Source organism: Channa argus, chromosome 17, assembly GCF_033026475.1.
Source record: "Channa argus isolate prfri chromosome 17, Channa argus male v1.0, whole genome shotgun sequence".
NCBI classification, from domain to species: domain Eukaryota; kingdom Metazoa; phylum Chordata; class Actinopteri; order Anabantiformes; family Channidae; genus Channa; species Channa argus.
In genome coordinates, this window is record NC_090213.1 from 1,287,424 (window position 1) to 1,303,415 (window position 15,992).

Consider the following 15,992-nt stretch of genomic DNA (forward strand, 5'->3'; position numbering starts at 1 on the left):
CGTCTGTAAAGTACTACTGTATTTTACAGGACAAATACAAACATACTGCAAATATGACCGAAACAAACTTCAAGGTCCAATGAACATGAGTGGATCAGCTCAATACAAGAAACCACCTGCTGTATTACAGTATTTGGTCTGTTCAGACTCGAGTTCTAATCAGCTCATCCTTGGACAGTTTCACCGTGTTAGTGAAATGTTTGGATGTTTTGCCACCACGGTTCTTCCTCCCCCACCTCCCTCCTTCTTGTCCTTATCGGAGACAGTCCCCATCAGTCATAACAGGCGTGGAAATGACTTGGACAATATTTTAATTGAAATATTCCATCAGAAAATCCGTTTCCGAGCCACGAGGGAGGAAGATCCGCCCTTATCGAGCACAGAGCATTAGCTTCCAATTAACACGCGGAGACAGAAGAAGAGATTAAGACAAGGCCGAGGAATTAGACCGGGACTCTTCTCTGCAGGGAACCAAACTGAAAGCATCCTTCCATTCCTCCACAAACTATAGGTGATGCAGATTGGACTGAGTAGTGGAGCAGGCTCACTTCATTTTAACGTGATGGAGAAAACAGTCACAGTGTTGGTTTATTGCTGCTTGGAGGCCACATCAGTACAGATGTGAGGCCTGCTGTGGGTTTACACACTATGTTTACACTGTAGCTGCAGGTTGGTCATTTTCTGTCAGTTTCTTTTTTGTTTTTTCATTAGACCTTTCAGCGTAAATTTGATCATCCTGTTTATTAGATAGTTTGTTTTTAAATGTGTTGGAAATGGACGAACATTTGGTCGTTATTGCTAATTATCATAATCCACATTTGAACCCAGCTGCCAAAAATCTTCAGTCGAGCACCAAATGTGGATTCACCCGCTGCTGTAAATCGTCCCTATGAGACACAATGTTGCCACCAACATTTTTACATCTTTGTTAGTGGACAATAAAAACAAAACAAAACACATTATCATGAGATTTAAAGGAAATAAGTATATTCTTTCAAATATGAAAAACATCTTCATGTGACAGCTGCTGCTTTATTGAAGGCACTGAAAATCCAGCAGCCGATGACTTCGACATGCTGACACCCATCCGAGATAATTAGATGGAGATCTTTACACTTGGGTGCAAAACTTTTTCACCAATATAATGTTTGATGCACATTCAACCAGTACAAAAGAATGAAAGCAGATTTTCGGTTAATTTATCAGAGCGATGCAAATATTTGCACTAATATTTTCTGGATTTTGCTTTACTTTTTTAGAAGCCCTTTGATTGCTTGAGTTACTTGTGATGGTGAAAGTGCTGAATATTGTTATGATGTTGTGTTCAGGGTCAAGCTGCCTCCCTCAGTATTACTGCAAAACAACCCTATTTACATAATGTTTCACCAACAGGTAACTGATGGCAGCAGTTTGTTTTCTTCAGACTCCTACAGTAAATAAAGTTCTTTCCCTCTTTGAGCGAACTCACACACCCCTGCCTATAGTCCACTGGGGTTTTTTGAGTGGGAGGGGGACTGAATGCAGCCTGGCTCTGGCAGTGAGGGTCCTCACACCGCTACACACAGCTGCACGTGTGTGTCACGGTGCTGCGCTGGCAGCTCCTGCAGACAAACAGGCAGGTGAGTAGATCTTCACCGTCTCATCCCACGAACAGTCCACCACCTGCAGACGACACAACGCAGACAATTTGACATGCAGCTGGGTTCTGGGGGGTTGTTTCACCAACAGACAACTTGAAACAATCAAAAGTTTCACAAACTAGCTGTATGAGAGTGTGGCTGCAGGTCTACTGATGGTTTCTGCCCTGGAGAATAGCTACTGTACACTCACACATTCACACAGACGAATTCTACAGACGAAACCCACAGTTAGCACCACGTACAGAGAACAGGATGGTAAATTCACCGTCGAACACTTTGTCACAGGCTCAAAGTTTGGGCTGTGTGTGGACGTGGAGGCCACTTACCAAGACTCAGGCATCACAGTGAAACTGACAGAGCCTTGCAGATACAAGGACAGAGTGGTTCTATTGGAGGTTTCTTCAGTTAAAGGGAGTTTTTCCTCTGCACCAAATCCTAGTGCAGATCTATGGGGATTTGGTTTTCTCTATAAATCTGTAAGATCTTGACGGTATTTTGTGCCTTGAGATGACTTTGTTGTGATGTGCTGCTATAAAAGTAAAGTTGAATGAAATTGCAATTGCACTGATTAACTGATTGTCTTTTCACTCTGTCTCAACGACACGAAGCCAAAGGTGGAGTTTTTGGTTTCCGAGACTTTGCCGCAGGTGAAGTGTGGACAGCTCGCAGCCAAGACGTCCAGCTCTCTGTCTCCTCTGAGGGACACTTACATCAAAGTGTTCCCCCTAAATTACCTTCCATTATAAGGTCTGGGACAAATGCACTATGAGAGACGGCCGACCGGCCGCTGGCCTCCTTTCGTCTTCCTGCATCCCCTTTTTTTTGGAGGGACAAAAGAACAGACTGTGTGATTTCCTAAATAATGGTTTGCATCAGATAAACATCTTTCATTTACTGCAATTCAACCTTTGGCTTTCATCATTCTGCACTACGATGCAGATTGACACAAACCTTTAATCATCTTAACAAATCATAACACTACAGAGACAATCTTCTATAATCTCACATTTGTCCCTAATATTTGTTGTATTTACAACTGAATCCACGGTTTCCATCTTTTTCTGCAGAATGTTTTATGTTGAAAATGTCCATTTGTTCCTGAAGCCTTTTTCTATCTATATTCATATCCAGTGTGTTTTTACCTCTAATGGCAGAACATAATTATTCCCCCCAAGCGTCTCAGTGCCCACACAGGAGGACACACGAAGATGCAGACACAGGTTTGAAGGCACATAAATAAATCATCACGGTTCAGGTCTATTAAATCTAATTGTTATAAACCTACAAAAAACAAATCACAAATATGAAGTAGAAATAATTTACGGACAATTTAAATAAATAACAAATCAAGTTTGTTTCGAAACTCCTCACAGTCGGGAGACGTCTGAGATCATGTACCACCTCCCTCTCTACTCTATAATCACAAGGGATGTGGCTATCAACTGGATGACATGCTGCACAACGCAAATCAGCTGACAGGCTCAGCATCTGCTCCCAGCTTTCAAAGTAAAACACCGGGTTCACTTCGTATCCTCAGGTATTTATGATTCACATCAGTGCAGGTGTTAGAAGTAACTTTGTGTTTGGTTAAACAGTGACGAAGAAGAAGAAGAAGAAGAAGAAGAAGAAACAGCTGCAGCCTGCTGGTTGGAAAGTCTTGATCCTGCCTGTCATTCTGAGTCATTTAGGGTGTTTACGTCCTTAAGGTGAACAGTCAGCTCAGTCACAGAAAGGTTTAAAATGTCTGCAGGGATTCTGCTAGATTTTTTTAAATAATCCATAACTGTAACAGTGTGATATTGCTACACACCTGCTCACTGTTTCGTTTTGCAATCATGGACTGAAAAATGTCTAATGCCCACAATTTTATCACAAAGGCTGTATGACACAAAAATGTGAAGTTGCTGAAAAAATGAATAGTTTTAACACCTGTCTGTCAGCTGTGTCACTGTTTGAGTTTGAGCTCTGGCTGAGCTGCTGTGTTCTACTGAACAAAAGTGATTTAGAGCATTGCTTTCACAAAGATCCCAATGGTGCCACACTCATGTTTCATGAACCGCTGTTGATTCCATGCTGCACATAGAATCCATAAAGGATATTTAGATAGAATGATCTCAAGGCAAATTGCAGCTTGCCTGAGGTTTTTTTTTAAAAGAGTTCAGTCAGTTCAAACAAAGTCACTTATTTGTAAAGTTGATATTTCAAATGTAATGTATAGATTAGTGAAGGTGTCAAGACCAGAGTGGACAGAAGTGTTCAAATGTGTGGAACTACTTTTGTTTGCTCAGGTTTATCAGTATGAGGCTCGTTATTAGAAAACCTTTTACCACAAGATTCATTCAGAACTCACTTCTCACATCTTCTCTACAAGCTGTAAACACCAAATAACTTTAGTTGGACTGCTGCACTGTTTGATGCATCACTCCTGTCGTTACGCCTCTGCGTCGGTGACGGCTATAACATTTGTCCGTCCCATTGTTGTCCACTTCTTTAGGGAACTTCTTCAAATTTGACACAAAGATTCAGGTTAAAGATGAGGATGAACTGATTAGGTTTTAGGGGTCATATATCAAGGTAGCTCCGACATTACTGTCCATTCAACATCACAAAAACCCCGTGAGGGGATTTCTTCACATTTTCTGATTAGTGGGCTTCCCTTCTGCTTGTTTTGTCCTTCTGATGGGACATTAGAATTAGCGAGTTAAGCAGCTGAACGGCGTTTCAGGACATGAGTAAGCAAAGTGGTTGTGCAGTGAGTCAGCCCCTGAGAGGAGGGATGCCCTTTTTTAATTAACTTTAACAGCCCGTCGTAATGGAAAGACACAGTCACCGGCCAAGACTGCAGCCAAGCACAAAAGGGGGGAGAGAGAAATGACAAGATGTGTAATGAGGAGGGGAGGAGGGGAGGAGGAGCGGCACAAAGGAGGAGGAATACGAAAAGACTGGAAGGAAAATAAAGGCAGAAACTTCAAAGTCTGGCAAATGTTTCTTAGGCAGCTTTACATTTCAAAAAACGAGATAATGAGGAATTATAGGAACCAATAATTAAAATAAAATAAAATAAGCCTTAGCAGATACTGTAATTATACACAGGGGTGGGATGCAGAAGGCAGCGGGTTCGAATTCCACCCCACCAGCTGTGGGATAAGCTGAGAGCACAAAAAAATACATAAATCATGCAGTGGAATACAATTGTTATCACAGGGGAATTGTCATGGTAACAGTGTTAAACGACAGCCTGGAGACACTTCCCCTAAAAAAATGTGACAATTTAGTCATCAGCTGCTTCCAACAGAAACTACCTCAACTGCTGATGTAGGTAGTTTAACTTAAAAGTGAGACAGAATTCAAAGCGTTAAGCCCGAACCTCTAAATGTATCAGTCGGTCTATGTTCCAGCCTTAGATCACAGATAAAGCAGGAATAAATGAGTGTCTGCCATAGGGGGGCAGGGTTCGGATGCCTTACATCTGGAGGAAGCTCGGAGCCAGATGAGGTGGATCGAGCATCTCATCCTGATGCCTCCTGGATGGTTCGAATTGGGTTTACAGTCCAGCACTGACTAAATATTGTGTCCTCTCCTGTGTTACTGTCACCATGCTGAAGCATATACAGGACGACAGTACTGACCGAGAAGACGCATCACATCCTTCACTCAAATTCATTCTCGGCAGTTTCTGCTGCCACAAACACTCATTAAAGGCCAAATGTGAAATAATCCAAGAATAACAACGGTATCTAATAAATGGACTATTTCCTGTTTTACTTTTTTCTTGAAACTGTCAGAAATGTACCAATTCAAGTATGTGTGTGTTGTTGGGATGGTCAAAGGTGGTGTTGAGATAAAGGAGGCTAAAGATATTAGGAACATTACTGAAATAATAGTCCTAATCTACCAAAGACATTTATTCTGTTCTGTATTTGTAGCAGCAAAAGTAACTGTGGCAGTTTGAAAAAGGATTTTCATAAAATTACCCTCCTGCAGACCTGAATCACTGCATCGTATCTCTTTATCTCTCTCACACACACACACACACACCACAAAGCAAAGGTCTTCCTCCCGTTCCTGCAGTGTGTGAACAGGGTAATCCATTAGACACGTGTGGCTACGCCAAGATACGACTTCACCAGTGAGTGAGTGTGTGTGAGAGAGTGAGAGAGGAAAAAAGCAACTGATTAGAACGAGAAGTTATTAGGAGAGAAGAGATAGGAGCTCAGCAGAAGTGAGCACTGCAGAAAACACTTTAAAGGGAAGAACAGGGACCAGGACGAGACAGAAATAAGGTAGGAGATGCAAAACAAAGAAAGATGAGACAAAACAAGTAGTGCAGGAAGAGTTTGACAGCAGATTCGCCCCATGTCTGCAGAATTAAACAGTGATGTTTGTGGGAAAAAACTAGAGTTCATTATGTTTCTAGACCAAAATGATAATGCAGCACAACTAGATCTCAGCTTGTGCAGCTGGATTTTCATCCCACATCCTGTGATTTACCAACATTTGTTTTAATAGTTTGAACGTGCAGGTTCTACCCTCTGACCCTTCCAGAGGCACCGTACTGAATGGCTGTCTGGTCTCAAAAGGACAGAATGAGAGAGAATTTGTTGTGTGAGGTTTAAAGGAATTAGATACACGTGTAATGGTCAACAGTGACTGTATATGTCCACACAGCCGACACAGTTCATCACATATACCACAATGACGAGGAGCATGCAGAAGCCTTTTACCACAATAATGCGAACAAGCCTTAACAGCGCAAAGACCCACACCTACGAAGAATAAGGCTTAGAACTGCTGCTTCCACTAGAATTACACCTGCTGCTGTTTTCTGATTGTCTCACCTCTGAACCAATCAGCTTTTCTTTGTAGCCATATCTCAACTTTTGATGAGTTCAGTATCTTAACAAATAAAAATGATGGTAAACAAGAACTGAGTTGGAATGCGCAGAAATAATGTACACAGCCAAACAGATTGGTGTCACGTGTATAAACACATATGCTGATGATACTTTGATATATTTTATATAACAGACGCTGTAACAGTAAGAAGATTCTTCCCTATGGGTTTTTTATCCGACACTATCAAACTCTGAATGTAGGTGACATTTGTCTGTTTTCTGAAGACACGTCCACATTCACAGACATGGGACCACCCACGGAGACGTGGGGGTTGTGGTTAGTGGTCTCCTCAAAGGGCTGACTCAGCTAATCCCACAGCTGTCCATGTCACAAACACAGAGGACAGTACTTACTGTATTGCACACGTGCAGACACAACGCTGATCCAATCAGTCATGAAAGTTTGCATTTCCATATATTTCTATATAAAAATGACTGAAGTTGTCCTTAGAATTTCAAAGTGATTCACTGGGAAAGATTTCCTGAGGACATGTAGACAAAGACAACCAGAGAGAGACTGGCCCAAATGGAGAGAAACCATAAAAACAGAAGGGATCTGCTCTGTGACGTCACTGTAAATGTCCTCAGCAGTGAAACAGCTATTTGTGACTGCGTTATTTTACCGGCTGCTTCCTGTAACCACATGTCTGATAAGAGCACGGCTAACAAAAAGCTCATTACTGGTGTTTCCCCTTCACACACCTACACACACTGTGACAGCTCATTACTCTATTACTTTCTCTGCTTAGTGTGACACTGTGGGTTCAAGCCCCAGCTTGTGAGGTGCCGTCACGTACCCACTTCCACCTCGTTATAGTGTGTGTCCTGGTAAAATGCTCACTCTGATTTCCCAGGGTGCGAATTTTGGCTCGGCCTGAAGAGGCTGATGGAAGGTTATGTTGACAACACGAGCCTGGAGGCAGCCAGGTAAATGTAAAGGCGATTCTGCAGGAAACACTGGATTCTGGAGACAGAAATGATTCTTGCTCTCAAGTAATCTGACAAGGACTAAACCCTGTAATGTATTTCTAAATCATTTCTCTAATCTGTCAAAGTCTCACACCTTTTGTTTCCTCCAGAAGACATAAATGTTCGAACCAAACTCCTTTGTAACCCGTTTCAGCCTAGTGAGCATCAACTCGTCTTTAAATGTCTTCAGAAATCTCTTGGTGACACACTTATACAAACGTGTTGTCATGATCAGACTATGATCGTAAACCTAGATTTAAATAAGGCAGGACTGATTATCCTAGAGGTTCACATACATATTTGTGTGTGGCAAAAGTAATTTTCCTTAGTGAATGAAAGTCTCATTTAAATTTGTTTAAATGAGTTTATCCTTATGTAGTTTTGGGATTTGCATGAAATACTGATCATGTTTTATGAGAATGATTTGTGCAAGAACAAAGAAACAAAAAAGGGGTTCACGATTTTTACAGTAGGTTTCACTGTGAATCGTTTTATTTAGAAGAAAAGTTTGGTGAATGTTTTAGACACAAGATTAAGCTTTTAATCATTGAGCTCTACAGCAGAGTGACTGTAAAACAGTCAGTAATATTAAGTAATATATATAAATAAGTAATATTATTGATAATGAGAAGAAAAGCCAACTTCTTTACTGGAGCAGCTTCAGCACCACGGACAGCTCCAGCTGTCACAGCTCATCTCATTCATTGGTTTGTTTATAAAAGACAAATTGCCATAATTTCAACTTTAATTTTCAGAGCTTTTTTTATTTGAAGTAATAACAGATGCATGACAATGGTGCTGCATTAATGTGCAGCATGTTTTGTTTTCCATCACCATCTTCTGACCCTTCTCCCAACATCAGATTTACCCCGCAGACACTTGGAAACCACAGAACTAGGAAGTTAATTTGGTTTGATTGTAGGAATATCAGCCTGTACAAGCTATCACACCACATGCAGAGCCAAACGGATGAATACTGAGCAAACAATAACCCGCTGTGGCATCTCGTTGTAGTAAATATCCAGGGCAAACAAGGATGATTGCTTAATTTTTTTGCGACTAAAACCTTTGGATACCATTTCCACTATCAATGGATCAGTTGTAAAACCCTTTTCTGCTCGAAAGCTTTAGTGAAATGATTTCCTCGAATTTATGAAATCAATATCCAAACTGATGGCACGTCTTGAAAAATGGTCAGCAGTGCTGTGTGCAGCATTCGTAGTTAATGGGATGAAATGTGCAAAGCCATGTACATTAAAGAGACCTGGGGCGTTTTAAAGCTCGTTTTAGGTTTAGCTGACAAAGCTAAACTTTTGTTGAATCAGTTTCAGTAAAAAAGTGATAACCTTGTTTTATCTTTGCAGACTCGGACACATTAGAGAAAACCAAACTGCAGCTGATTTCAACACTGAAAACCTCGATCCCAGCATAGTGTTTCTCAGGGTTTCCCACTCATTTAACCTCCAGCTGAACTCTGCTGGATGTCACTTTTACCACTTTGGGTTTACGTCTCCATAGGGGAGGGGTCACAAAGCCTCAAGAGAGACACCCAAAAATTTCACTGAAAACCAGTCGCCTCCTCAATTTGCTGCTTCTTCAGGCCGACACATTTGAACCCAAAGACAGATTGAAGTATATATTTATAAGTATATATTTTACCGGGCAAATTTGATTGGCCACCTTTCAATAACAGTGTAAAACCTCAACACGCAGGCTGAATGATCAAATCAGTCTATTTAAAAATCAGTGAGGATTAAGAAAAACAGTAATGAGTTAAATGGCAGAACTACAGGGTTCACGTCACATTATTGAAACAAAATCCATTTTCATTTTAAAAAATGAATTCAGCCACTAAATCTTTAAAGGTTAACTCTCCACAACTTACAGACAGTTGGTACCAAAGACAATATGAACAACAAATCCACCAGTGTCCGTGCAGTTAGCAGCTGTAGCTAACATGACAGAGACACTGTAATGTGAATGGATGGATCGTTCAGCAGAGCTGCATCACATCTTGTGTTAATTTCCATTTCGTAGCCCAAACCTCCTTTTTCCTTCAACTGTTACGTCCAGCTCCTGCTCAGAGTCTGTGTGCCAGTGCCAGAGTTAAGGGGACAGTCTTAGGTCTCATAGGACTTTAAGATTGCACCTGTTCTTTTACATGAAACTTGCTCTAAATGTGTGTTACCTGGTTGGGGATGTGCAGGTTAAAGTCTAACCCACAGACGAACTCTGAGTGATGCTCCACAGTGTCCAGAAGAGGCTGGTTCCTGCTGTAGTCCCAGAACCTGCAAACAAAAGAATCAGTCTTCAACCCGATTTACTGTTTCTCAATTTACATCACTACTGATGTACCACATCTGTTGTGATGGGTTTTTTTAACAATAGTAAAAACTGTTGATGTATATTTAAAAGATCTTTGTGGATTTTTATGTTGTTGAATAAATTCTGGCTAATTATACAAGACCTCAACGCTTTTATGCACAAAGCACAGTTAGTCGCTTGTACCACTCTGTACCCTCTCAACAGCACCGTTTGTTTGAATAAGGCCTCCACATACGGAGCCAGGCGACACTTAAGGTACCGAAGTGGTTGATGCCATCTTTTAAAATTGGCCCAAAACGGCAGCCGCATTTATTTTAGTGTGATCAGTCAAAAATGCACAATTAAAACACAACAGATTGGTTTGAACTACGCACAAAAACACCAGGATTAAGTAAAGGCACAAAATAAACGTGGTTATGATTAGTAACACCTTGTGTCACATGATGTGACTCAGTGTGTTACAACAACCACAGCAGCAGTTTCACAATCGACTGAAACTCCAGTGTTGGTGAAGTTGGGGCAGCTGTAGCTCAGTTGGTGGAGCAGACGTCCATGTACCACAGGGTCATCGGTTCGTCTGCTGGTCCCACCAGCTTTAAATTGAAGTGTCTCGATACACTGAACCGCTAATTGGTCCCTAGTGTCTGCTGCCTGGTTGTAAGTCACTTTGAATAGAAGCAAAAAGTGATAAAAGCTTTTGGAGAAAAGAGTAATTGTCTTTGTAAAGTGCTGTGATTTGAACCCATCCAACCACAACAACCTTATCCTAAAACACATTGGTGACTGCTAAACAAAGTCAACCAGTAAAAAAGATTTCGGGTTGTTTTTGCTGCCTGGTCGGTATATTAGTGAGCACTGCACCTTTAGTTTGCTCCACAATTGCACTAACATTTCAACCTTTATTGTTATATTTTTTTAGATCTTATTGATGCTCTAAAAACCGAGAGCTGAAAGGGTTTAAAAACCAACAGCCATGTACTGTGGAGAATAAGATAAAAAATAAAGATGATGAAGAAATAAAACAGACTGAGCAGGAGGCTGAGTGAGACGAGCAGTGGACAAAACACAAGAGTCAATAAAACACTGCCTCCAGACCTCAGGGCAGCAGCAGCCAATCGGACTAATTGAAAAACTGTTTCTCTTCCTTGTGTGTGTGTGAGTGTGTTCACCGAAGCCCTGACGCAGCAAACACTCCCTCCAGACTCATCCACTTTGCAAACGTAATTAAATCATTTTCAGAGGGAACACTGCAGCTCCCAATGGGCTCCATCAGACCTGTATTAATACTGGAGCTGCAATGCACGCGCACAATGAGGGATGGGGTCTGGAGGGAGGCAGCCATTGAGAGATAATACATATTGAGTGGGTTGTTAGTGTAAATCACTGCTCACACTCAATTCCCTCCTCGTGTGTTCATGGGTGTGCGTTCTACAATGCTGCAATAGTAACCGATTAACGTTCAGTCTTAATGAGCAGAGACGGTTTCCTTCGTTGATTTGGGCTGATTGATAACTCAGACTTTCTCCAAGTGAAGATACTGTCCTGTCAATGTGAGGATGCTTCACAGAGATCACAGAGTTCAGTGCAGCAGCACTTTAACATGATTAAACTGAATGTATCTGCACAGAAGGGTTCAAACTGATTTATGAATAATGTTGAACGATTGAGTTTCTACTTTCTTGCAGGCAAATAACAAACAGTGTAACTATTAAGACATATATTTTCTGATATTTATGCCGTGTGCAATTTAAGCTGAAGGGCTTTTACTGGGTGCGCATGAAATCAAAGTCTGGCACGTTGACTCACACAACACTAACGACGTGTCAATGAAAAAAGACCTCCACTGAAATGAAAGCGTCTCCGCCACAAAGATCCCAGTCAGTGCATTAAGATTTACCGTCGGGTCGTGAGTCAGTGTCTCGGTCGGCAGACGTACAAATAGCAGATAAATGGGCAGAATTTAGTTCTTGCAGAATAATCTCTCCAGTCTGTTTAGTTTCACAATAGAATCAATATGACTTCTCTATTGTCATGTCAGTTTCAGCCAATCAATTCAAATTAACTTTATTTATATAGCAACGGTTCACAACAAAGTCATCTCAAGGCACTTTACAGAATAAAGTCAAGACTCTAAAGATGTATAGAGAGAATCCAACAATTCCCCCTTGAACAAGCACTAGGCAACAGTGGAGAGGAAAAACTCCCTTTAATGGAAGAAACCTCCAGCAGAACCAGGCTCAGGGTGGACGACCATCTGCCTCGACCGGTTGTGAAGTGGGTTCTGGTTAGATGTGCCACAGCTATTATTCTCTCTGATGGATATTACTAACAGAAGTGACAGCTGCAGACAGAACTCTACAGACAACTCAACTCTGCAACTCTACGCTGCAGACCCTCCACTCTATCGTCTCCACATTTAAAAAAAACTGAAACATTTCTTCTCATGTCACTTTGCTTTTACTATCGTCTCTCTGACTTTGCTTTTTTGTTTGTTGGTTTGCTTTGTACGTTTCTTGTAACTTGCTTTGGATGAAAGACAAATGCCAGATGCGTTGATGTAAACTGATAAATGATTATATGATTAGAATCGATATGGGCAGAAATGCTGTATTAAAAGTCTCAGATTAGGAATTCACATTTATTTCTGATGAATGAGTAATGGTTTTTGGTCACTGTAGAGCTGGACAGCTGGACAACTCTAACATTACTAATTGCACCTGAAATATAATAGGCCACAATGAAGAAAGGTGGTGGCAGATAAATCAACAGCTGCTAAACTAACCAAACAGATTTATTTTAACTGAGATGTAGAGAACATGGGTCTGTCTGAAATGTTTTTCCACAAGCATCAGATTCACATTGTTAAAGGTTTGGATGACGTGAATGTGTGTGGAAGACCAGGTGACTGTCCAACTTGGACAAATACACCATGTTATTTCTATCAATGGGGCTTGTGCCGTCTTTTGTCTGCAGTTTCCATGGTAGGTAATCATTTAGCTTCTATTGTGTTTCATTCAGAGCTACAGTCCTTTCACCGGTGAGCTTTGTCTCACTCTTACTAGAAAACTCATTAGTGACAGCAGGCACAGAAAAAAATAATGTACAAGAGAAAAATATATGAGGAAGAAACTGAAAGAGAAAGCTCGACCAGAAAAGTGACGAGATACAGACAGAAATGTTAAGAGAGTGGTGATCTGATGTCACCGATGCTTTAGATTTAAACAGGAAATGAATGTTAGGAGTTTTAAACACACACACACACAGCAGATGAGAAAAGAACACATTATCTAAAGTCAACATGAGACGTCCAACCTGCCGCTGAAAAGGAAAACATGACCGCAGAGTGTTTTCAATGGGTGGTACAGGAATACTGACAATGGAAAAACAAGACCTCAAAATGTGTTGCACATGCTGAAAATACTTGGTATTTTAAAAAGCACAGGCTGATGCTGATGGGAATGTGTTGCTTGTATCTTGTCAAACTAATGAAACTAAAAATGTTGATGATGTTCAGACGATCATCACAGTTACTTCAGTTCATTCTGAGGGAATCAAAGTCTAACAAAACTAATAAATCAAATAGTAAATTACATTACAAAACCCAAGATGCATGTGTTCAGAGGCACATGTTGGTGGTTGAAAGACCCATTTAAAAACTTAATGATAAAATGGACAGACAGGAAAACGAGAGGGAGGGTCTGTGTGTACATATGGAGCTATAGAAACCTGTCTGAATATGATCTGCTCCACCTGTGTGTGCAGGTGGAGCAGATCATTATTCGGACCTGTTACAACCCGTGTCCCAAACACACAGGGAGACCGGTGTCTGAGGACAGAGTTGAGTGAAGGGTGTGACGAGTAAAAACACGCTTGGGTGGATGTGGCAACACTCAGATTTCAAATGTAATAATCCAATAATCCGGACGATTCACAGCTATAATTCAGAAGGTTTTTCTAGCGGCACGATTCAAAGTTTGTTTTCAAAGTTATCACATATACAGTATGTAGGACTTTGTAATTGTCAAATATTCTTAAAGTGTTTGCAGCATCAAAACTTTAGTATTTATTGCTTATGCTGCTTATGCTTATCCAGGTGATGTCATCTGGAGGAGTTTTTTTCAGATACAAGCCGAAAATAAGAACATGTATATTTACACTCTAAACTAAAGCCATAGGAAGCAAGTTGAAAATCGATGACGTCGCCTTCAGGTAACCAGGTTACAGTCGGTTCTCTCGGGAAAGCTGATTTCTTAAGTGTGATGTAAAGGGGGAAGCTGGATTCTGAGACCGGAGTAGGGGATTAGAGAAACCTGGTCTCCCCAGGTAGAGTTCTGTCAGAGAACGCTGACCTCTCTGCCGTGTAAACATGTAAGCAGGTTTCTAATCAGCTTTCTCAAACTGCGCATGTGCGTAACAAAAGGCTGCAGACAGGAGAAAGCAGCTGCATGAAAGGAGAGAGACAGCATCACCAGAGTGACGCTGCCTCTTTTTTTACACAAAGTCTGTCTCTTGACAGAAAATGGAATCAACACAAAGTGTCTCACACACGTCCAAATAAATCAATTTCCCCTGTGCATTTTTTAAAATGAGGCTGTGGTGCATTAGCTGCATATGTGGTTCCTCACTGTCCTGTCACGCTGCTGCGACACACACACACACACACACACACACACACACACACACACACACACACAGTAAAGTCATAAAGCAGCGTTTTCTGTCACCATACAGTGAAATCTGTGAGCCAGGCTTCCAGTCCAAGGTGGAGGAGAACTCAGGTTACTCTGCTGCTGCATGTATGGAAGGTTTCCTGTAAGCAGGTTACTGAAGTGCATGTAAACGTCTATCAGGCATTCAGGGGCAAGACAGAAAGTGAGAAAGTTCTGTTCCAGAAGAGCTAAGGGTCGTGACACACAAAGCCAGCGAACAACAGACCACAGTATTAAAAATGGAATTATGTACCTACTTATCAGACAGATCTTCAATTGAAGGTACAGTTTGTACATCTGCAGACCCAGGTTTTCTTCTTTGTCTTGCTAGTATGAGTTTCCCATTGGGATGAATAGAGTCTCTATCTATCAATGGAAACTTGTGGGTAATGTGCAGCCGTGGCTTCATCCCATTCACAGTGTTTTACTGATATAACTTCCGATGACGTAAACCCTCAGTAGCTGTTATCACAGAAGTGAAACAGGAAAGTTAATAAAGAAGCAAAGAGAGTTCAGATTAAATTAAAGATAGAGCGTCTGTTCACTCTGATGCTTGTGGAACGTTGCAAAAACTTTCCTCTGCGTCCGGGTCATCTGCTGATTTTCTCATGAAACCAACTGTGGGAGAAACTCGTGTCGCTCTCAGGTTTTACACCGTTAACCACTTGCTTCCAGCCTTCTCGGTTACTGTGTGAAAGCAAGCACCTCTCGTCAGACATTACAAAGAGCTTCAGATTTCTCAAGGATTAATAATTAATGTGGGTTTATTTACAATCAGTGGGCTGACATGTTCCTGCAGAGCAAACATGACAGCCTCAAATCCTCTTTTCTTGCAGCTAACGCTAACCCTGATTCAGAGTATACGCACCAAAAAACACTGTCTGGGTTTGTGAGTGGACGTAGTACGTGGAGGTCAATAATCCAGTCTTTCATAAAGCTGCTCTACAGACCTAATCTACAGCATAACAATGTTATAGCAGAACCTCGCTTCGGTTTGGTCTCCACCAGTTCCTGAGAGAAATATCTGCCCGCTGCTAAATGATCCACTTTCCTATTCGTAGGTGTCCAAGTTGTGCTGATGCGATGCTACTACTTACATTTACCTTTCAATAAATCTGTATGTCAATCAATCCGTCAACCTGTGCCATTATTGTCACTGCAAGACGTACAAAAAGTGGACGATGTAAAGACAAGAGACACTGTGCCAAGTTCAGCTCTCTAATGGTGCTTGGATAAAAACTGTTCTTAAATCTGTTGGTGTGAGAGTTTAGAAACCTAAAGCCTAACGGCTCCCAGAGGGCAGAGGAGTAAAAACATGGTATCCAGGATGAGATGAGTCTGGTCCTGTGTGGCTTCAACTGAGTGCCAATGATTTTCTGTGCACTTCTGACGACTCTCTGAAGAGCAGCTAGAGACCCAATACCAGCGTGGTGACCAGGTACTTAACGCATGAT

The 15,992-nt window shown here is 41.3% G+C and overlaps 1 protein-coding gene across 2 annotated transcripts in view; it reads right to left on the bottom strand.

Moving 5' to 3' along the window:
- Positions 1–1,012: 1,012 nt before the first annotated feature.
- pex7 (peroxisomal biogenesis factor 7) overlaps positions 1,013–15,992 on the bottom strand; it is a 36,809-nt gene continuing 21,829 nt past the window's right edge. For both annotated transcript variants that reach the window (XM_067482082.1, XM_067482081.1), the window contains exons 10-11: positions 9,693–9,792; positions 1,013–1,662 (exon numbers count right to left, since the gene is read on the bottom strand). In XM_067482082.1, coding sequence (XP_067338183.1) covers positions 1,579–1,662; positions 9,693–9,792 — 184 coding nt within the window. In that variant the 3' untranslated portion in view covers positions 1,013–1,578. The remainder of the gene's footprint in view (positions 1,663–9,692; positions 9,793–15,992) is intronic.